At 35.7% G+C, this 23,867-nt stretch overlaps 2 protein-coding genes across 2 annotated transcripts; both read left to right on the top strand.

Annotated features, from left to right (window-relative positions):
* The first annotated feature begins 10,558 nt into the window (after positions 1 to 10,558).
* Positions 10,559 to 13,144, top strand: LOC121236700 ((-)-germacrene D synthase-like). Its single transcript, XM_041133130.1, has 7 exons — positions 10,559 to 10,687; positions 10,831 to 11,101; positions 11,321 to 11,699; positions 11,814 to 12,032; positions 12,137 to 12,275; positions 12,394 to 12,642; positions 12,757 to 13,144. The coding sequence occupies exons 1-7, from the start codon at positions 10,559 to 10,561 to the stop codon at positions 13,048 to 13,050; spliced, it is 1,680 nt and encodes a 559-aa protein (XP_040989064.1). The 3' UTR covers positions 13,051 to 13,144.
* A 7,233-nt stretch (positions 13,145 to 20,377) lies between these two features.
* LOC121237451 ((-)-germacrene D synthase-like) lies at positions 20,378 to 23,151 on the top strand. Its single transcript, XM_041134188.1, has 7 exons — positions 20,378 to 20,507; positions 20,651 to 20,933; positions 21,122 to 21,503; positions 21,624 to 21,842; positions 21,941 to 22,079; positions 22,197 to 22,445; positions 22,541 to 23,151. The coding sequence occupies exons 1-7, from the start codon at positions 20,379 to 20,381 to the stop codon at positions 22,832 to 22,834; spliced, it is 1,695 nt and encodes a 564-aa protein (XP_040990122.1). The 5' UTR covers position 20,378; the 3' UTR covers positions 22,835 to 23,151.
* Positions 23,152 to 23,867: the final 716 nt, after the last annotated feature.

The raw sequence follows: 23,867 nt of genomic DNA, 5'->3' as shown, positions 1-23,867 counted from the left end.
AACCACCAATTGACGGTGACAAAGGCTCTACGTAAGCGCTTAAACTCCTTCTATCACGACTTGCACAAGATTTATCAATCATATGGAAGCCACAAAGAAGCGTTGACTCATGGAACTAGCTTGGTGGAGCCCATTGTATGGGTGAAGTTGTGTGGAAAGTGGGGCAAAAATGTCTTTAAGGTACATATGCTCTTTCTCACATTAAACCTGATATCTATCAATTTAATATGTCTAAATATTATTGTGGCAAATCTGTTTGTTTATCACAAGTAATCTTTCCCTGATGCATATGGTAGAAAATTTCAGCTCAAAATCGGGAGAACCGAAACAAGCAGGCGATTAATCACACATCAGGACGTAAATCATTCGTTCGATTACTTGAGCAAAAGGTATCTCTAATGTAAAATTTCTTTTCATTTCAATAGGCTTGTGAAAATGCACTTTACTATTGTTTTAGTGACAGTATTACATTACTATTGGGTAGTGGTTACTCATAGCTTTTGGGCTTAAAATCCACATGTCTACCATAGAATAACGTTTTCTGATATATATATATATATATATTATATTTTTATACTCATTGCTCACACATATGGCAGACTGAGAATGGAAATTTGGTCGACTTCTACAAAGAGACGTGTTGATCGAAGAAGAAGAATCAGTTTGTGACAGATGCTACAGAAGATACTTATGTGAGTAGTACACTTGCAGAAGTTAGGATCTATGTTTCTTTCTATACGTGATAAATGCATACATAGCACTGAACCTAGATTTGTTAATAATCGTTGTTTTGTCAATGTGCAGAAGGAGATGTAAGGTAGGTTGGATGGCCTAGGACCAGAGCAACGTAGTGATGAGGCAGTAACGACTGTCTTTAGGAAGGTCCTTGGCCATCAACCTGGATATGCATGAGGACTTAAGGAGATGGTCATCCCCGAGTCAAGTAGACAACATGACGAACTTCAAATGCAACATTACCTGTCTGAGGTTGAAAACATAAGAAAGATGATGAACAATATAAGAAAGATGCTGAAGAGTACAAGAGTCAGCTAGATGAAATGAGGACAGAGATGCGAGCTCTCAGGGAGCATCAGATACATAATGACAACCTTATGCAGTCTTTCTTTAGGGCTTTTTCGTCATTCACTGAGTCACTTCGGCAGACTCAATGTAACGATTCCCCCGACCCATAAGGGGGATCTCTTATTCTGGATATTTTGGATGGTTTTTTGTTAGTCAATATGACACTGGGCAATATATATATAGTATAGTACTATATATATATATTTATATATAAAGGGATCTATGTCTACACCGGGGAGATAACAAGTTTGGGTGTCCTCTTTTTGAGAAGCTTTTGAGCATATCTTCAGACTACATACCTGAACCATTAAGTGTAGGATAGGTTTTATGCCTATCTAGTGTCCATGTCCCTTTTATTCACTAGTAGACCGGGGCAGAGATATATATCACGATCATGATAGTACAGTTAAATCCCAGTGTAAGTTCCTTAATTTAAAAACCTCCTATTTCTCACCCAAACGGTACAAATACTTGTTGACTCTTTCTTCTTATTTCACATCTGATTCGGTTTGATATGCTTTGCAGTAATGTGGTGCGTGAATCATCTGATAGGATGTGGCTTGCAGCACAGTGTAGAACAAAGGTTTATTTTAAACAATTTGTTGTTTATACTTCCATCCAACGCTCATGGATGATATTCTGAGGTATAATCCATGAGCGTTGGATGAAAGTCATTTGTCTATAGTTCTACTAGACATGGGTGTAAAGTAATATGTCTTAACATTAGTCAAGTCACCTGACTATAGAGATTGTTGTTTGGCATCTATGGTGCATAATCAAAATGATGTTTTTTTTAATTATTTTTTGACTTTTGAATTTTTTATTTTTTAGTTATTCTTGTAATTTTTTTCCTAGATGAAGAAGCGGGCTAGGTGGTATAACATACTCAAAGTCTGTTGTGCTGATGTACATTTACATGTCACCATGAATTCATGACCACATATTGTAACACATGCTTGACTCACATCTGCTTGTTTAATTGAGATTGGCACGCAAATTTTTCTTGATAGATTGACACCATGTATTCTGTTTGTAGGTACAAAATATGCCACTTGATGAATTGGAGTTGGCTGAACTATGGGGAACAATTCAAAGAGTAAGTTGTCCCATTTATCTCTTAATTTTATTTTTATTCTTTATGTCTAAAGCTTTGTATGACTTATCACAAAAATACAAATTCTCTATATCAACCACAAGGTGTATAAGCCAAATTGAGCACTTGGCCTTAGCCCCATGACCTAAATTCTCGACCAGTTTAGCTATTTTATACTTTGAGACTTTATCCTAAACTGGCCTTAGCCCCATAACTCCGTACCACATGATATCCAGAAATTCATTTGACAAAATCCTGTTTATCTTTAATTAAAGGTAGGTTTGTTATTTGTGATAAGAATCAAGATGATGTTCTTTCATTTTGACAAACAACTGAAAGCAGCACAGTCTCTGGCAATAATGCTATCCCTTTAAAGTTTGGAAGCTAGAACAGTGATTAATTTGATGAAATGGTACAGTACTTCCTTTTACGAGCACAATGGAGGACAAGAGAAGGTATGTATCCAAATATTAATCAATTATCCATAGCATTTGGCCAGGTTTTAAACAGAGACTACAAAATTTGTTTTTTGTTTTAAGTTCAAAAACAAAAGTTTCTTAATTTACTATAGAAGTTTCATAATAAAACTTACCAAATAATTGTCCAAAAATTCAGCAACCATTTTAGAACATAACCATGGATTTCATTAAGGGCCTCCCAACTTCACAAGGGTATAACAGCCTATGGTTCGTGGTGGACCGACTCACTAAATACAACCATTTCACACCCATTTCCCATCCATATACAGCCAAACACATAGCCCAACTCTTCCTCAAACACATATTTAAACTACCTAGCCTTCCTCTAACCATAGTTTCAGACCTCGACTCAGATTTTTTGGGTGAATTTGAGAAGGAACAAGAAGAAGTTGAAATGTGTTTTCTGTTATACCTCTGCTGTATGTATTTTCAGAAGGATGATTTGTTCAGTTCTATGCAAAAGGTAATATTCAGTATGATTTCCCTCAATTCTACCTTCTTCGTCCTCTCATCTGAATCTTGGAGGCCCTCACCCTCTAAGTGAGAAGTCCATTTCAATTCCCAAGCCCTCTCTGGAGAAGTGTTACATATAGGCACTTATTTAATGACAGACATTTGCTTCATATGCTGTGTGTGTTTGTGTGCGTGTGTGTGGTAGGTGAATTTAATTCGGATCTGGTGGTAGAAATCATATCCATATGCATTTTGAGAATAAAGAATGGTTAGTTTCTTAGGGAGTGGGGATAATAGAAATAAAGGATGAGAATACAAATCGAACCTCGAGGTAAATGTCTTTTGGTTAACCAGTGAAGAAAGTCACCTAAAGCAAGCTAAATAATTTATTGCTTTTATTTTACACGCAAATATTGTCATTGAAAAAAAACTTGTGTTATCCGAGGGTTTTGCAATTAGGTTCTCAAGAAAGTATAAAACAAGGTATGGATGCTCTTCACATTTATAATACAAGTTTTTCACAAGCATATCACCCTGTTATTGAATTTAAACTTTCCTTTTTATTCAATATATTGATGTAGTTATATCAAATTGTTTCTTCTTTTCTTTATTTGGAAAATCTTGATGAGATTCTCAAAATTTTTATTATTTGAGTTTAATTTTTTTTTCATTTTCTGTTGCAACTCAGTTTCACTTGTGTATATGTACCTTATGCAGTTTTTCTACAGAACAGAGTCACATTTGTAATTTAGGTACAGATTTTACATTTTATGCAGATGTTGAACATTATATTTGCTATGGCTTCGGCTCTATTGCCTTAAGCAGGAAACTTGATTCTACAATTCTTAAATACCAGAGTGTAATTTCACAAATTGAAACTATAACTGTTTAGTCTTTAAATTTTGTATTATTTGGTTTCTTGTGGCAGATTTGGGAGGATATATTGGGGTTGGATGGCCTGCGTTTTGAAGATGCATATATTTCATTTCCTGATGCAATTCCTTGTGGAATTAAGGTGGCTACAGATGTGGGAAGATAATTTTAAATCCAGATGACAGTTATGTTTTGAAAGAAGGGGATGAAGTCCTTGTTATAGCTGAGGATGATGACATATATGCCCCAGGTCCCCTTCCAGAGGTTATGTTTCCTTCTTGTTCCTTTTTTATTTTCCAAATACATGGTAGCACCAAATTATCGAGTTCCTTTTGATCGAAAATGAATCGTGGTATAATTTGGAATCCGGTATTTGAATAAGCCAACCAGTATTTGAATCAATAAAGAGGGATCTTTGTTGTATTGAAAGCTAAGTGCAAAAAGAAAACGTGCAACTAGTATTTCACATCTGCTTTCATTGGGGTCTTTTTGGGTATTTTTTTTCTTTTTGGAAACGTTTTTCTTGAAGGGGTGGCCAAGGAACGATGATAAACTCCATTCATAGTGCTAATATTTTTGCAGTTTGGGTTTTGACAGCTCAGAAGGCCTCAATAGACATGAATTTTATGAACAAGTTGTTGATCATCCATTGACCTGCTTATTATTTTCGTTTTAGCAATTTTCTTTGGTTAGGTATATCATCTCTTTTTTTTTTATTATTAGTATTATCTTTTACTTTTCTTGTCATGATTATTTTAATTTCTGCCTTCACCCTGATTAAAATTCACATTACCCTCTATCATTTCATTATCATCTCTGGTAGGCCATCCATTTCCATCCTGAAATTATATATATATATATATATATATATATATATATATATATATATATATATAAAGATTTGCTTCTCATCATTTACACATCACACACTATATATTTTTTTAAATTTTTTTATTTTCTAAAATAATTAAATTCTTCTACTCATCATTCATACACCATACATTTAGTAATAGAAAAAATAAAAAATTATATGTGGTATAAAGATGATGAATATAATTTTTCATATATATAAGGTAAAGATGGGTACAATTCCATAGAATGCATGTCTTGTGTATTTTCTTTAAAAAAAAAATAGGATTTATTATTAAAAAAATAATTTTTTCATGTATATCTTAGATTTTTACATATTTTTAAAGAGAATGCGCGAGAGTCACCTACTTAGGATTGCAAATATCATTTTTCATATATTAATATATATTAACAGTTCTTGCCCATCCCGTACGCAATCGATCGAACTGTTTATATATGTTGATATTTCAACAGAAAGTGAGACCAAACGAGGAACTTTAACCTAGATCAGTACGTTCATGCAATCCGCAACATCAAAGGTTTGCATTTTTCTTCAATCTCGCTTCAACAAGCTGGAAACGTGTTAAACTTTGTTTTTCATTTTCTGGGGTTTACTTGACTCTTTGACAGTGATCGGCTAACGAATCATATATATATTTTACAAATCTTAGATAATGTTATATATTTAACATACCTATCAGCATGGTTTTGGTCCAAATTAAGAGTGGTTGAAAACAACAATGTCAGAAAAATTATACATCAGCAAAACCAGAGGCATTTATATACGTATTGATGGATAATTTCATGAGAGAGGTCAGGAGAATATTTCCAAGCCTGTGCCGGAAAATTCAAGTAGAAATTTCACAAATATATTTTTCAATTTGGGGTTCATTGGTTTTTCTTCTAGTCATAATGTCATGAAACCTATCTTGATTAGTATCATAACTGAAGTTTTTTAGTTTTTCCTAATGTTGTGTAGTCTGTTGATATTGTCAAATACACGGATGAGGAGTATGAGAAGTAATGTGAGATATATATCTTCGTGTTTGCTACCTTTCTCGATCGAAGACGATATGCAGAACTGTGAGTGCTAATATCGATGAACGGTCCCACTTAAATAGAGTTGTGGAATTTGGTAATGGTTATTTCAGTGGATAGTATAGTTAAACAATTTGTTATGGCCGTAATGGTTATTTATTATTTCAGATGTAGCTCAGTTTGTACTTGATATGAGAATATAATGCACCACCCCAGTGTATAAATACATATGAGTTTGGATGAGTTGATAGATTTTATTTGCTTCATGTGTTTTCGATGTTCAACTTGAATGAATGAAGCAGAAGTTTGGTTGAATGTGATTTCAGGTCTTTACCAGCGATAATTTTTTGCTGGTAAATAAATTAAAAACATGATGAGTCATTACCAGCGATGTGAAAATCACTGCTAAAAGATCAATACCAGCGATTTAAAAATCGCCACCAATTAATTTTCAAAACGAAACGCTAATTATGGCGATTTTATAATCGTCGTAATTTAAGTATTCACAGCGATGTTATGATCGCTGCAACTGAGTTCCCCAAAGCAACAACTCAATTGCAGCGATATGAAAATCGCTGGTAATTATACATTGGCGGCAATTTAAAAATCGTCGTCAATTAATTTTCAAAACAAAACGCTAATTAACAGCAATTTTATCGTCGCCGTAATTGAGGTATTACCAGCGATGTTGTGATCGCTGCAAATGAATTCCCCAAAGCAATAACTCAATTGCAGCGATGTGAAAATCGATGGCATTAAGCTATACCGGCAGATATTTATCGCTGCAATTGTTATTTCAAAACCATTATTTCTATTGCGGTGATTTCAAAAAATCGCTGGCAAATGATATTTCCGGCGATTTTCCCTCTTTTAGCGACAGAAATGAATCGCTAAAATTAATCTTTTCCAACGATTAACAACTGAATCATATCTTGAAATTGCGGCGATTAAAGGCACTATTTGGGGCGAATAAAATTTGCCAGTAAAAAAATCTTTTCCAGCGATTTTTTACTTCCGTTGGAATAGATCAAAAGTGGGGCTTTAATACCAGCGAACGTCCAGCGATTTATAAATCAGTAGGAAATGTGATAGGTAGCGATTTTGTTAGTTTTGCCAGCGAAATTTAATCGCAGGTAAAGGTATTTCCCCTTATAGTGCTTGTTTCAAATGTTTTATTTCTAAGCTTGGACACGTGGCTTTCAACTCCTTTAGCTTTCAATTGTGTTACTTTTTCCTTTGGCTACAACCTTTAACACATCTTCCTTTAACACATCTTTGGCCACAACCTTTACTTTTTCCTTTAACACATCTTTATACCTGTAATCTATAATATTTTTCAACTTTTCATAAAAGTACTAAACTCATCTTAACATCCAAACATATTTTAAAACTAGTTTAGATGAGCCACACATAACTCCCTTCACTACTTAACTCACTACTATTCATAAAGAACTAAACTCAGTTGAGTTCAACTCAACATCTAAACGCAACCTATACATCAGTTCCACATATACAACTCCTCCTACTTATTAATTAGAACACTCGATCAATAGATTGGTATGCCAAGCAGGATGCGTCTTTAAACATTGAACAAGTTGTTGAGTGTCTAATTGGTCCATTTTCTAGTTAGGATGGTAAGTCACCCATTCTAACGGCACGTTTTCCACCTGATTTTCTCATTCTCAGTAGGATAGTCCTTACAAATCTCTATCCTACTGGTCATCAGAATGATGTGGGTCCTGACCGTGCCACTCTTTTGTATGCACTGATCAACGATGTCTCCATAGACTTGGGGAGTCATTTGTGCCGGGTTATACTTGAGGCTTTTAATTCCCCTAAAACACGGACTGGTTTGCCTTTCGCTTGCCTCATCACTAGGTTAGCCCTCTCTCGGTCAGTTGTGCTTCTTCCACATGAGCCTAGAGTCCCTCTTAAAGCTCATATTGGTCGTAGGACCATGTAACTGAGTCGGGCTCACATTGCCCCTCAACTTCTGGATGTTGAGCATCCTCCACCACCCTCTTCTCAGCCATCGAGCTCTCGGCCATCAAGCTCACAGCCACATAGCTCGGCACCTGGTTTGTCCGAGCCCAGCCTTCAGCAGATCGTTGAGTACCTTGCCCGTCTTGAAGCCCGATTTGATGCACGGTTTGATAGCCTTAATGCTAAAGTTAACAGCCTACAGCAGCTTGTGACTCAACGCTTCAACGATATAGAGGAGCGCCTTGATGATGATGGCAGTCAGCCTGATGGTGATGATGATGGCAGTCAGCCTCATGGTGATACTTGAGACCCTTGGTTTGTTGTGACAAAAAGGGAGAGTAGTACATATTCAGGGGGAGTGGTATAGATATAGGGGGAGTAGCAAGAAAGCTGTAGGGGCAGTTTTTGGTTTGTTAGTAATGGTATCACATTGTTTTTGTGGGGGAGCAGCTTTTGTTGTTAATTGCATGCTGCTATTGTTTGTCTATTGAACTCAATGTCTGATTAATTTCTTAATGAAAATTTTTTTTATGAAAACTGTGCAACTGACATTGTTTATGCTTATGAGATTATTTCTTGCATATTTTTTGTGGTTTGTTTAACCGTTTGCTAAGTGTTTGCAGAAAGTTCTCAACATGTTCAAGATTTTGTCTAAATCGTGGGAATCGTGTTTGGGGTGTGTCAGGATTAGGTCTTATGTATAGGTTAGAGGTTTTGTCACAGAAATGCCAAAGGGGGAGATTATTGAGGGAAAAATTAGTTGATTGGCATATTCTTGTGAAAACCTGTGTAAAATTGAGTTGTAACAAGTGTTAAAGTAGTGTAATATGAAAAAGATTGAAGTGTGCTCAACATGGCTCAACTGGCGCTCGACTGGCGCTCGAGCGGGACCTTCCAGAGAGGTTCGCTCGACGTGCGCTCGACTCAGCGCTCGAGTGGAACCCATACAAAGTGATTCGCTCGATGTGCGCTCGACTCAGCGCTCGAGCGGAACCATACAGAGAGGTTCACTCAAGGTGCGCTCGACGTGGCACTCGAGTAGAACCCATCCAGAGTGGTTCGCTCAAGGTGCGCTCGACGTGGCGCTCGAGCAGAACCCATCCAGAGAGGTTCGCTCAAGGTGCGCTCGACATGGCGCTCGAGCAAAACCTATCCAGAGAGGTTCGCTCAAGGTGCGCTCGACATAACGCTCGAGCAGAACCCATCAAGAGAGGTTCGTTCAATTTGCACTTGACTTGGCACTCGAGCAGAACTCATCCAGAGAGGTTTGCTCGATGTGCGCTAGATGTCTCGCACGAGCGGTTTCAGAAGACAACATGCGCTCGACCTTCGCTCGACACCTCGCTCGAGCTAATGTTCAAGACAACCTAATTTTGAGCGTCTTGTCTTACTGGGACTATAAATAGAACAGATTATTTCTGTTCTTTTGTGTGGAGAAATAATTAAGATGGCAAAACCAGTCTTTGCAACCAAAGCGAGTCGAGCAGCAGAGTTGTTCAACCAAGAAAACCAGTTACCACCCTTTCACATCTGGTAATTCTCTACATGTTTGTCAGACAACCAATAACAGAGAGAGATATCGCTTCTTAGTTGCCACACATCAAAATCCTACTGCTACATAAACCAAGACCAAAGTGGTCACACCATCCTAAATATGTGAGCCAAAGTCATCAACTCTTTTATTTGCATGCTTTTGTTGAGTCGGGTCATGGCCCATTAATTGTTTGATAGAATTGTATTAGTTGCTTTATTTTTACTGTTTGGTTAAGTTGGCCTGTGACCTAAGAGATAGATAGGAAAGTCAGTACATGTAGCAGAAGGAGGCACTTGTATCAGTAGGCAAAAACTGAAATCAATTTTTTTATTTTATTTTCTTTCATCTTTTTCTTCTATCTCTATTTTTTGGAGGTGCTCCCCTCGAAGAGTTATTCTCAGTGCATTTCTTTAAGAAGTATTTTTGGAGTGTTACAAATTGTTTTGGTTTTTTGGGCAATTAATAAGTTGTTGTTTGGTGCCTTGCAGGTGATTAATAGAGAAAAATGCTTTTAGCCCACAAAGTGAGGTTAAGAAATTGGTTAGGAACGCATTCTACAGAGCTAGCTGTGTGTCTGTTGATCAAGTTGTTTGGGTACGGAGTGGTGGTTTATTTTTCGAGGCTCATGCTAGAGCTACCGAGAGTAGCTTTCGGGGACTCTACCGAAGTGCAATGCATTTTTTTTTTTTTTTTTATGTTGCGTTTTTATTTTTAAGTACTTTTTAAATTTTTTTAAACATTTAAAAAGATTTCACAAATTCATTTAAAAATACTTTCTAAACAATTAAGTAAAAATAAAATAAAATAAAATGGAGATCGATGACTTTTCTCGACGATATTACAAGAAAAATTATTCCATATTATAAACAGATTTAATATGAAAATAAAACTGAAAACCGTCACTTTTGTAATTGGCATGCACCCATTTTCGTTCATGAAGCAATTTGTTTGGGGATTTGTTATTTATGTACCGTAGAGGCTATTCTAATTGGCGTGGGAAAAATTGCATTCTTGAAGCCTTGAATACAACAACAAAATGAAGTCGTTCAAATGTTGCTGCCTTAGCTGAATTATTGCTTATAAGTACGTACCATGTCCATAACTTTTTTCATTCACCCTAGCCAACCGCACCATCTGATCCACATCAAGCGCTACTCTTAACTTCTCAGAATAATGTCTCTTACAGTTTCAGCAATTTCTGCTCAAACCCAGAATTCAAATTCTGTGGTAAATCGTCCAGTAGCAAATTTTCGTCCTAGCTTATGGAGAGATCATTTCCTATCTATTGCTAACAACTCTATGGTATATACAAAAGATACGTCAGACTACAGAATAACTTCCTTATTATTTCTCAATTCTGTATTCAAATGCCAGAGTCTTAATGTAATATTATTGTTAACACAAATAATCTTAATTTGAAACATAAAATTCATTTGCTTTTGTAGGAAACCTATGGGAACGTGGAGCAAGTCCAGAAGCTGAAGGAAGAAGTGCAGAGAATGTTGATGGCTCCCGTCGATAAACCATCACAAAAGCTGGAGTTGATTGATGCGATCCAGCGTTTAGGCGCATCTTACCATTTTGAAAGTGAGATTGACTCTGTATTACAAGAAATTCACAAGCGTGAAGATGAACTGGAAATCTCTGGTCATGGCCTTTACACCGTTGCTCTTCGTTTTCGATTACTGAGGCAACAAGGTTATAACATTCCAAGCGGTTAGCCCTTTTTTCTAAATTGCTCAAGTTCATCAGATTGAGCAACAACTTATCTCTATAAATTGTACGACTATTTAGGAAATTCAACTTCAGCTGCAAACTCATACATATGCTGAGCAGCTGAAGTATGTATGCATGCACTCATCTCATGACCTTGTTATTATTACATAATCTACATGCAAATGGGTAACATCATGTGTTGGGTGGTAACGCGAGCAGATGTTTTCAACAAGTTCAAGGACAGCAAAGGGAACTTCAGGGAGTCACTTATTGACGATGTGCAAGGCATTTTATGCTTGTATGAAGCTTCGCATATGAGGGTGCATGGAGAAGATATACTTGATGAGGCACTCGATTTTACAACCGCTCGCCTTGAGACGTTGATGGTAACTGCAGATTCAAATCCATCTGTTGCTGCACAAGTAAGTCATGCCTTACAGCGGCCCCTTCGAAAGTGCTTGCCGAGGTTAGAGGCGAGACATTACTTGTCTATCTACCAGGAAAGTAGTTCATTTAATGAGGTTTTGTTGAACTTCGCTAAGTTAGATTTTAACATACTGCAAGGACAACACCAGAAGGAACTTGTCCATATCTCAAGGTAATTAAGTTCATCAAACATATCGCACTTCATGATAAAGTTGGTGTTAATCTAGTACTTATAGGCATGCAAGAACTAAGGAGTAGATTTCTACTGATTTTTTTGCAAGCTTAGGTGGTGGAAAGATTTAGACGTTGCGACAAAGTTATCTTTTGCCCGAGATAGAGTGGTTGAATTGTACTTTTGGATTTTAGGTGTGTACTTTGAACCCCAGTACGCTCTTGCTAGGAGGATTCTTACCAAAATAATTTGCATGATGTCAATAATAGATGATGCATTTGATGCCTATGGTACATTAGAAGAACTCGAGCTCTTTACAAACGCAGTTAAAAGGTTTGGCACTTGCATCGGAACGAGAGTGTCTTCAATTTTCTTGTGTTGAAAAGATTTAATATTGTTGATTATTTTTTTTTTTTTCTTTTTACAAATACCTTCAGGTGGGATATCAACTGCATTGACCAACTCCCACAGTCCATGAAATTGATCTATAAAGCACTCTTGGATGTTTATGAAGAAATTGAGGAAGAGATGTCCAAGGAAGGAAGGTTCTATCGCGTTTACTATGCTAAGGAAGAGGTATATACATACGAGTCTATAACACAATCAATTCACTTTGGCTTAATCTTTTTTGAATTAAATGGGATTTAATAGGCATGCATAATAATTTCGTTTGTTTTAATGTTATAACCTGCAGATGAAGAATCAAGTTCAAGCCTACTTTGTTGAAGCCAAATGGTTTAATGAAAATTATGTACCCACGTTCGAGGAGTATATGGATAACGCACTTGGATCAAGTGCTTACTCTGCTCTTACAACCTTATCTTTTGTTGGCATGGGAGACATCGTAACAAAGGAAGCCTTCGATTGGGTCTTCAGTCACCCTAGGATGGTTAAAGCAGCAGAAATCATTGGCAGGCTCATGAATGATATTGTTTCCACTGATGTACTTATAATTAATAGACAGCTTGCCCCCCTCGTTTCCAAATTTATATATGTGTGTGTATATATATCGAAATTATACGAAACCAATAAATTTTTGGATTACATTTTTTTGCAGTTTGAGCAACAGAGAGGCCATGTTGTCTCAGGCATTGAATGCTATATGAAGCAGCATGATATGTCAAAGCAAGAGGTACATGAAGAATTTCATAGGCTGATTGTGAATGCATGGAAGGATATGAATGAGGAGCTCCTTAAACCTACTCAAGTTCCAATGCCTCTCCTTTTGCGGATTCTCAATCTCGCACGTGTATTGGATCTTCTTTACAAGAATGAAGATGCGTACACACATCTTGGAGAAGTACTGATAGAGGGTGTCACTTCATTGCTTGTCGATCCAGTATTGCTATAATTAACTATGACTCTACCAATGCAAAGCTCTTGGGATGAGAATATATCTACAATCTCTCTCATGTATTGCTTCCTTAAATAAAGCTCCAATAAACCATCCTGCTGCGTGATCGATGTAATAAGAACTTATAAATTTAAAGTCATAATATAATCATATGTTGTTCTCAATTATTCGACAAAAGGTTTTAGTCCTATGATGCTGTCCCAAATGCAATTTGCATCATTTGTTCTTCAAAATACATAGGATTAATCTGGTCCAAGAAAATAGTGAGTTCTCACTTCAAGTAGCTGGAAAAGATCATCAAAGAAAGTGAGAAAATTAAATGACCAATTTAACACGCCTTGTCCATGATGGCCCGATTTTATGTCATATATAAGTTGAAGACGTGCAATTATCGTACAATTAATTAAAAAAAAAAAAGATCACCAGATTCTCCAGACCATGTAAAAGCTATGAAAAAGTCATTTTTTATAGCAAGTTCCTTTTTTTAGAAATAGATTGCACAAAACTTGCACGCCTTATACCTGAACAAATTATTTTCCTTTTACATATGATCTTATGTGACCCTTCCTTCTATATATGTTAAGTAGGCCTATGCAGAAAATGTTAGAATCATATTCGTCTATTCAACCCGATCCGACCCGCCAAAAAACCGGATTGAAGAAACTTACGAGTCCAACCCTCTAAAACCGATATTGCCAATTAATGTCAGTATGTGTAGTTAATCAATGTAGCCAATAATTGTAACGTCAGTAGTCAATCATGTCCTTTTCAAGTCAGAATCCACACACTCTCACCCAAATATTGCCAGCTATTCCCATTACCCTTATGAAAATCAAACAACTTAATTAAAACCTCCTAGTCCCAATCCCGATTTCCCACCCCCAATCAACGTATCCACCCTCTCTACTTAAACCCTCCTGGCCTCCCTCTCTATCGCTGTCGCAGTCGCATTTCTCTCAAACACGATATACGCTCTCATTCACGATGTCTGTCATTAAAGAAGAACTAGAAACTGCTATTTCGAGATTTTCGTGAAGGACGTCGGGGCCAAAGGCCATATTGCCATAGGGTTCAAACCTGATACTTTCAAGATGTGGAATCGATTGGCTGAGCTCCTCCAAGGATCACGCTCCCCCTGAAGCTTCTTCTTCTGATGAGTTTGTGGTAAAAAATGAGAGACTAGCTTCTAATTGCAGGTCGGGTCAGGTCCAGTTGGCCCATATAGGTTACCTTTGTTCTTGAACCGGGTCGGGTGGGCCCAAAACACGAACTTGGGTTGGTCGGGTTACAGCCCTAAATGTTAAGTCATTCCATCCTTAATTGTGGAGAGGTAGATAAGGTAGGGTTGAAAAACTAAAATATAAGTAATATACCTACTCGTTTTAAAACCATCGAATTACAAATCCTTTGAAATGGTTAAAACTTAATTAATAGCACATACAGCTCATTCTACTTAGAACACTCAATATATTGGTAACTAACGCCAATTATAGATTTAAAAAAAAAATGCCAATTATAGGATGCGCCTTTAAACATTGAAAAAGTGCTAAAAACACAGGTACGTAGGACATGAGCATGGGCGGAACTTAAACACTTCTGGGAATCTTGATCTGCCCCACGAATTTTGAAAAGGTTTAACTTTCTTATTAATTTTACTTACGGTAAACTTAAAATAAAATTTGCCCCAATAAATAATGTTATAATTCCCGGCCCCCACAATTCAATTTATTTGGTTTCGCCCCTGGATATGAGAAGGGATAGAGAGTGCAGAGTGCGCTATGAGAGGTGCTGGCCCAAGAAGGAGTGTGCAGCCATGGTTGCCATTTTGAGACCGATGCTGCTTCTTTGAACCTGTGGCTTTCGACGTGCATGCTATTGTTTTGGTCCAGATTGAGCCTGATCTGATCTAAAGCTGATATAATACTGCAAACTTTGATTTCAAAATATAACGATCTGGTCCAATATTTTTTAGGACAGAAGAGGAATAATCTTATTAGGTCGAAAAATTAGGACTTAAAAATAATTTTAATCTATTTATTTATTTTAACTAATTTTGATATCATCATAGTGAGGGGGAGAAATCTCCAGAGGCCAGGCCAAGGTCCGCGTACGAGAGTCGGGGTGGGCCGGGATGGCCCAGAAGGCCTGAGAGGAGAACTCAAGGCCAGAGTCCTGACAAGAGGATTGGAGACCGTACAACTTGGCACCACTAACGGAGGTGCCACCAATCCCTGCACGACGGGGTGGCTTGACATCAGAACTGGCCAACCGGCATGAACATCCAGATCCTAACATTGTTGTCCAAATGGCGCAAAAGGACAAAGGAGCTAGTTCAAAGCCACGCCGAATTTAATGGATTAGGAACGGGCCTAACCGAGGACACTCCGCATTTAATGATGCAGGAGCAAGCGTGCATGGTGGGACCACACCACATTTAATGCATCCCGGGGAACGGCAAGCAATGCGAAAGCTCTCCTGAGTGTCAGCAACAACTCTAGCTAGACCTGGCAAGACTGATGGAAAGGAGGAGATTGGCAAGGACATGCGATCCCAGTACGGAGCTGTACACCGGTCATTAGGGGTGTAACCGGTCCGGTCCGGTTTTGGACAAAATCTAGGACCGAACCGGTATGTACCAGTTTTGTATTTTTCAAAATCGATTACGCACCAGTTACCCTTCTAAACCGGTACTTCCAATTTCCAGTCCAGTCCGGTCCGGTCCGATTTTTCAGTTTTTTTAAATAAGTTTCACAATTTGTCATTAAAAATTTGTTTATATAAAAAAAAAAAAAAAAAAAAAAAAAAAAAAAAAAAAACTGATTTAAAAAAAATCTCTTTTATACTTTTATTAATATATTAGACTATATAATAGTATTAATATTAGACTATTGGTATAGTTATAAGTGTAATAATTTATAAATTATAATAAGAAATTATTTCATATATGAATATATATAATTATATATAAAAATTTCACATAAAAACTTATAATTATACATAATATATAAAACTTATATATATAATATTTTTTATAAAACTTATATGTACAATAATATAAATATTATTTTTTATATATATTTTTTATCAACCAGTCTGGTCTGGTCCGGTTCGGGCCGGTCAGAAAAATTCTAAAACCAGAACTGGCTAGTTTTCACATTCTAAGAATCGGTTCCGGATCGGACTGATTCAAAACCGATAAAACCGGTCCGGTCCGGACCAATTTTTCGGTTTGAATTTACACCCCTACCGGTCACCATCATCTCGGGATCCACCCCGACCAAGTATAAATACCCTCTCTCTGTCGAGAAGGGGTGACTTACACACACACGAACATTCTTGATCACATTTTTGCTATCCTATTGTAGCTCTCATTTCTATCTTTATTTTTAATATTGGACTAACTTGAGCATAAGAGGTACCACAGTACACGACATGTACTGTAAAACACATGTAAAACACACCACAGTACACAACTTCTGCCAGTGTGAAGTTGTCTAGATTTGTAAAACACGACATCAACAATCATAAACATCGTATAATTTGGAATAGTATTATTATTTATTAAAGGAATAAATGTAATTGAATCTCCAGTTTAAAATTTTCTTCATTTTAAATCATCAGTTTAGATTTTACTAAATTTTGAATCTAAACCTATTGATCCCGAATTTACTACTAACATTTATCTAAAACTCTGTTTCTTATAAAATTGTAGCCACCGACGGAGTTAGTTTTACACGTCTATTTCATCCCCAAATTTCAATGCCATATCGTCTTAAAAAAAATTAATCAGGCAGTCGATGCGGACACAGTCCTGGTCATGCACAATTTCATCAGTCGGCTTTTTCCTTTGTACAGATTCAACATCAAACTCTCACGTAAACCCACTTTTTCAAATGTTTTATTTCTAAGCCCGGACACGCGTCTTTCAAATCTTTTGGCCAAATACGCGGTATTGGCCACGCGCTGACCTTTAAAAAAAAAAACTAAGATCTTTTTCGGTCTAAATTTCTCTCTAGCCGTGGTCAGCATGTAAGACAATCTCCCTTTTTCATCCTTTGCCATTAGAAAAACTGATAGGGGGCAGAGAATGGTGCCCAATTTTGGCTGTTACTATGTTTTTTTCACTTATTCAAATAATGTTAAAAAAAAAAAAAAAAAGTTGTATTTGTACTATCAGTACAACGCAGAGGCACCATTCTTGATATTTTTTTTATTTTTCAAATTCACCATTCTCGGTTTCTTATTATTTTTCTTAAAAAATTTTAAAAAAAATATAAGAAAATCCAGAATAGTGCCCCGAATTTGATAAATATTATTTCTTTTAAGTTAATAATTAAGAGAATATTAGTAAATTGATATTTTTAAAAATTTTTAAAGATTTTTAATAAATGTTCTAAAGAAAAGAAAAAAAATACATTTACACTATTAATACAATGCAAAAATACTATTCTCCTTTCATTGTTCTTATTTCAATATTCTCCTTTCATAATTGCTTCCCTGACAAGAAAGCAATTAAGTACTAAGACAGACCATGCTTTTGTTCGGTGGAAAAGAAATTGCGGAGTCATAGATTTCGTTTGGTTTGATAGTTGAGATTAGATCAGTTAAAATAAAAATTAAATAAAATATTAATAAAATATTATTTTTTAATATTATTATTATTTAAAAATTTAAAAATGTTAAATTATTTATTTTATTTTATATAAAAATTTAAAAAAATTATAATAATATAAAATAAGATAAATTGAGATTACTTCTTAATCTAAACAAGACCTAAATCATATATACGTTGAGACTTTCCATAAAATTTCCATAATTCCAAAAGGGCTTGATTCATGATAATTCCCTCTCCTTTACGCAGAACCGAATTACATAGGAGACTTGTTTAAATTTCTTTACGGGCCTTAAGTAAAAAATCATGCTCTTTTAGAAGATTTAGTGACGTAGAGTTTTTTTTTTTATAGGTAACGAAATACAAAATAAAAATGCTGCAAGTTAGGTAGTTTGATTTTTAAAATTAAGATTAACATACATTAATTAGTTAGATATATTATTATCAAAATCAATTTTTTGAAAGTCAATATTTATGTACCACGCATGTCATAATAATTATAAGCACATCATTCATCATAATTCATGATCATGTTTAATTTAGCATTTTATAGTTATTTATATATTATGCATATCATGCATCTCAGATATGTAAGCTTTCACTAGACAAGTATAAGATAAAGATCATATTAATAAGATGGTCATTCGATGCACAATACTAATGCAATCATGGTATATGTGCAAGTTATGGACTCAAGCGTGGTCCACCACAGTATATTATTATTATATCAAATCAATGGTTCTCCTTGTAATCATAGAAAGTGGGAAAGTCATGCATATCATAAGTATATGTATGAATGATTGTATTTTAAATTCTTAACATGAAATATTTTATAAAAAACTTTATGTTTAATATGTTTACGTTACGATGAGTTTCTAACTTTCTTATTGAGTCTCCAACTCATTTTAGTTTGTTTTATATTTATAAATCATTACAGGTCAGAATATTTATGAAGGTGGAGCTGCAAGAAGAGATTTGGCCTAGGGAGGGGTGATACAAGCATAGATGATTTGTACAGAGCTTTTAAGTTATGATTTTTTTATAGTGCAAGTCTAAAAAGTTTTAATAAGTGCTCCCGCTTACACTCTTTTATTATTTCAGTATTTTGAACGATTTTATTTATTATAAGAAATATTTGTACTTGACACTTCCTTTAGAATAAAATAAATATTTTTAAGTAAAGTTCAGTAGTAGCACTCTGGCTTTCCAGATTTTTAAAAATGATGTTGTTCTTAACCATGGGGAAGCAGGGTGTTACAGTTGGTGTAGAGCACATGTTAAAAGATTCTATAAACTTTTTAAAATAAAAGAGAGAAAAATATTTTTTTTTAAAGAGTCAGGACTACATGTCCAAGAGTGGCCCCTCTCTAATTTTATTAAGAAAAATGCTCACTTGTGGCGGAAGAATACCGTGGAAACAACAATAAACCCATTATGCAATAAACCAATAAAGCCATAAATCCTACTACAAATTCTAACAAAAACCAGAAAACTGAATAAAGTAGCAATTATCTTCGTCTCAAATATGACAAATTATCTTTATCAAGTCTTAAAAAACCTCTAGTCTCCCTTGGAAGGTCAAACGCAGAATAAAACGTGGAATTGCACCCCTTTGCACCAAGCTTCGCCAGGCTATCAGCAGCAACATCACATTCTCTGTAAATATGACTACAAGTGAAAGTAATATCATCAAGATAACACATAATCTCCTCCCAGAAATTCTCAAAGTACCACAACCCACACCGTCTAGATAATATTCACTCTATAATTAATTTAGAATGTATTTCAATCTCAAGAGCATTGAACCCCATCTGTCGAGCATTTCGCAGACCATCCAACAAACCCATAACCTCAGTATATGTATTAGTACGGGATCCAATAGGGGCACAGAAGCCCAATAAGAAACTACCACCATGATCCCTGAGAACTCTCCCCACCCTTGAAAGCCTCGGAATGCCCATCGAGAAAAACAAAAAAAAAAAACAAAAAAAAAAAAGAGAGAGAGAGAGAGAGAGAAAAACATTTTCAAAGAAATAAACCTTTTCAAGGAAAAGAAACTTTTTGTTTGAAAATATAAAAGGAAGAAAAGAAAAATCTAGGCCAAAGTCTCATCAAGGGGCATGTCCAACTCTGCAATAAAGCTAGTAGCGTCCACTTTGCGTCGAATGGATTTGGACGGAAATAATTATTGACATTATTTTATGAAATTTTTACATCGATTTAATGCAACACAAAGGCCGTTTCTGTTATTGTCAGTCTTTTTAAATGTCAATATTTTATTGTTTTAATGAAAATGATGAATGATAAATTTTTAGATACATGCTTGTCAAATGCACCTACTACGTGAAAGGGCGTTAGCGTAATTTACATGTTAGTTTCTAAAGGTGAGGTTAGGAAGCTTTCGCTTTTAAAATTGATTGTGCATCTTGCTCACGAGAAAATTGTCTTATATTTTATAGGGTTTTATCTGGGAAAGTTGTCAACCATGCTTATCTTCGAAAAACAAATGTCAGACCATGCTTTTGTTGGGTGGGAAAAAAAGGAATAATTCTATTGGCCCCGTGTTTTTCATTAGAAAAATTAATGCTGCTGCCTTAGCTGAATCATCGTCTATAAGTACGTACCTGCATGTCCATAACTTTTTTCATTCACCCCAGCCAACTGCACCATCCGATCCACATCAAGTGCTGCTCGATCTTAACTTCCCAGAATAATGTCTCTTCCAGTTTCAGCAAGTTCTGCTCAAATCCAGAATTCAAATTCCGTGGTAAATCGTCCAGTAGCAAATTATCGTCCTAGCTTATGGGGAGATCGTTTCCTATCTTTTGCTAACAACTCCATGGTATATACAAAAGATACGTCAAACGATAGAATAACTTCCATATTATTTCTCAATTCTGTATTCAAATGACATAGTTTTAAAGTAATATTGTTGTTAACACAAATAATCTTAATTTGAAACACAAAATTCATTTGCTTTTGTAGGAAACCTATGGGAACTTGGAGCAAGTCCAGAAGCTGAAGGAAGAAGTGCAGAGAATGTTGATGGCTCCCATCGATAAACCATCACAAAAGCTAGAGTTGATTGATGCGATCCAGCGTTTAGGCGTATCTTACCATTTTGAAAGTGAGATTGACTCTATATTACAAGAAATTCACAAGTACTATTATTACAGTGAAGATGAACCGGAAATCTCTGGTCATGGCCTTTACACCGTTGCTCTCCGTTTTCGATTACTGAGGCAACAAGGTTATAACATTCCAAGCGGTTAGTCCTTTTTTCTAAATTGCTCAAGTTCATCAGATTGATCAACAACTTATCTCTATAAATTCAACTTCAGCTGCAAATTTCTCAAACTTGTGATGAGCAGCTGAAGTATGTATGCATGCAATCATCTCTGACCTCATTATTATCATATAACCTACATGCACATCATGTGTTGGGTGGTAACGCAGATGTTTTCAACAAGTTCAAGGCCAACAACGAGGGGAACTTCAGGGAGTCACTTATTGAAGATGTACGAGGCATTTTATGCTTGTATGAAGCTTCGCATATGAGGGTGCATGGAGAAGATATACTTGATGAGGCACTCGATTTTACAACTGCTCGCCTTGAGTCGATGGTGACTGCAGATTCAAATCCTTCTGTTGCTGCACAAGTAAGTCGTGCCTTACAGAGGCCCCTTCAAAAGTGCTTGCCGAGGTTGGAGGCGAGACATTACTTGTCTATCTACGGCCAAGAAAGTAGTTCATTTAATGAGGTTTTGTTGAACTTTGCTAAGTTAGATTTTAACATACTGCAAGGACAACACCAGAAGGAACTTGTCCATCTCTCAAGGTAATTAAGTTCATCAAACATATCGCAGTACTCCATGATAAAGTTGGTGTTAATCTTGTACTTATGGGCATGCAAGAACTAAGGAGTATTAGATTTCCGCTGATTCTTTTGCATGCTTAGGTGGTGGAAAGATTTAGACGTCGCGACAGAATTATCTTTTGCCCGAGATAGAGTGGTGGAGTTGTACTTTTGGATTTTGGGAGTGTACTTTGAACCCCAGTACGCTCTTGCTAGGAGGATTCTTACCAAAATAATTTGCATGACATCAATCATAGATGATGCATTTGATGGCTATGGTACATTAGAAGAACTTGAGCTCTTTACAGACGCAGTTAAAAGGTTTGGCACTTGCATTGGAACGAGAGTGTCTTCAATTTTCTGGTGTTGAAAAGATTTATATTGTTGATTGATTATTTTCTTTTTAAAAATACCTTCAGGTGGGATATCAACTGCATTGACCAACTCCCACAGTACATGAAATTGATCTATAAAGCACTCTTGGATGTTTATGAAGAAATTGAGGAAGAGATGTCCAAGGAAGGAAGGTTCTACCGCGTTTACTACGCAAAGGAAGCGGTATATACATATGAGTCTCTGACACTAACGATCAATTCACTTTGGCTTAATCTTTTTTGAATTAAATGGGATTTATACGCATAATAATTTCGTTTGTTTTAATTTTATAACCTGCAGATTAAGAATCAAGTTGAAGCCTACTTTGTTGAAGCCAAATGGTTTAATGAAAATTATGTACCCACGTTCGAGGAGTATATGAATAACGCACTTGTATCATGTGGTTACTCCGCTCTTACAACCTTATCTTTTGTTGGCATGGGAGACATCGTAACGAAGGAAGCCTTCGATTGGGTCTTCAGTCACCCTAGGATGGTTAAAGCAGCAGAAATCATAAATAGGCTCATGGATGATATTGTTTCCACTGATGTACTTATAATTAATAGACAGCTTATCCCCTCGTTTCCAAATATATATTGAAATTATACGAAACCAATAAATTTTTGGATTATATTTTTTTGCAGTTTGAGCAACAAAGAGGCCACGTTGTCTCAGGCGTTGAATGCTATATGAAGCAGCAAGGTGTGTCAAAGCAAGAGGCACATGAAGAATTTCAGAGGCAGATTGTGAATGCGTGGAAGGATATGAATGAGGAGCTCCTTAAACCTACTCATGTGCCAATGCCTCTCCTTTTGCGGATTCTCAATCTCGCACGTGTAATGGATCTTCTTTACAAGAATGAAGATGCGTACACACATCTTGGAGGAGTACTGATAGAGGGTGTCACTTCATTGCTTGTCGATCCAGTATTGCTATAATTAACTATATATGACTCTGTCAATGCAATGCTCTTGGAATGAGAATATATCTATGATCTCACTCATGTATTGCTTCCTTAAATAAAGCTCCAATAAACCATCCTACTGCATGATGTATCGATGTAATAAAAACTTATAAATTTAAAGTCATAATATATATAATCATAGTACGTAAGTTATCAAGCTGATTAATCGATGTTCAATGGAACGTTGCGAATTTAGCGGTTTTTCTTTTTGTTCTTGCAATTCATTTTGATAACTGAGTTTAAAATTTAGGACGATGTGTAACCCCCAGATAGCTAGTTGTAACTACGGTTTTCCTCTGTCATAAATAAGGATAATCAATAAAATTAGAGTTCTGTCCTCTTTAAAAAAAATGGAACGTTGCGATGGTGTATGGTATCTATTTCGTTTTACCTTTTTGTGGCATATTTTTTATAGAAAGCAATAACACCCCAATTTATGATTCTCACTCATGACAAAAGAATACTATATATATTACAAATAAACCTAATGGTAGCTAAAGTTCCTAACCAAGATTTAAAAAAAAAAATCCTATACCAAGCTTTACAATATGTGAATAATGAAAACAGTAACTATTTACAAAAATCAAGACTATATAATATACCGGTATTATATATTTAAAATATAGTCATATTGGATACGTAGTACATATTTAACTCGTATTTTTTCAGAATTTCAGATTATAATTAATAGCATTTCTCCTATTGTACTATTACCTTTAATATTTTTTGTACTTTAAAAAAAATAAAATAAAATAACTTAAATTTACCGATAAATAGGTATATATTTAACTCTTTAAAAAATTGATGAATTATACCGATAATAGGTCATAAATTTCCTAAAAATATCAGATTATTTATATATTATTATTTGTGTAACAGTGTAAACGCCGGCAAAATTCTTATTTGTCGGTGTAAAAAATGATCGCCGGCAATAATGTAAATTTACCAGTATATACAAAAATGCAATGAATGTAAACATAGATAAACGGGCTTTCTTTTGTAGCGAG

Source organism: Juglans microcarpa x Juglans regia, chromosome 6S, assembly GCF_004785595.1.
Source record: "Juglans microcarpa x Juglans regia isolate MS1-56 chromosome 6S, Jm3101_v1.0, whole genome shotgun sequence".
Taxonomy (NCBI): domain Eukaryota; kingdom Viridiplantae; phylum Streptophyta; class Magnoliopsida; order Fagales; family Juglandaceae; genus Juglans; species Juglans microcarpa x Juglans regia.
The sequence above is the reverse complement of the archived record's forward strand: the minus strand, read 5'-3'. Positions and strand labels throughout refer to the sequence as shown.

Coding starts and splice junctions, on each gene's coding strand:
- LOC121236700 (XM_041133130.1), top strand. CDS start 10,559: ATGTCTCTTACAGTTTCAGCAATTTCTGCTCAAACCCAGAATTCAAAT. Junction 12,276..12,393: donor TTTACTATGCTAAGGAAGAG/GTATATACATAC, acceptor TATAACCTGCAG/ATGAAGAATCAAGTTCAAGC. Junction 12,643..12,756: donor ATGATATTGTTTCCACTGAT/GTACTTATAATT, acceptor ATTTTTTTGCAG/TTTGAGCAACAGAGAGGCCA.
- LOC121237451 (XM_041134188.1), top strand. CDS start 20,379: ATGTCTCTTCCAGTTTCAGCAAGTTCTGCTCAAATCCAGAATTCAAAT. Junction 20,508..20,650: donor CTTTTGCTAACAACTCCATG/GTATATACAAAA, acceptor TTGCTTTTGTAG/GAAACCTATGGGAACTTGGA. Junction 21,504..21,623: donor GAACTTGTCCATCTCTCAAG/GTAATTAAGTTC, acceptor TTGCATGCTTAG/GTGGTGGAAAGATTTAGACG.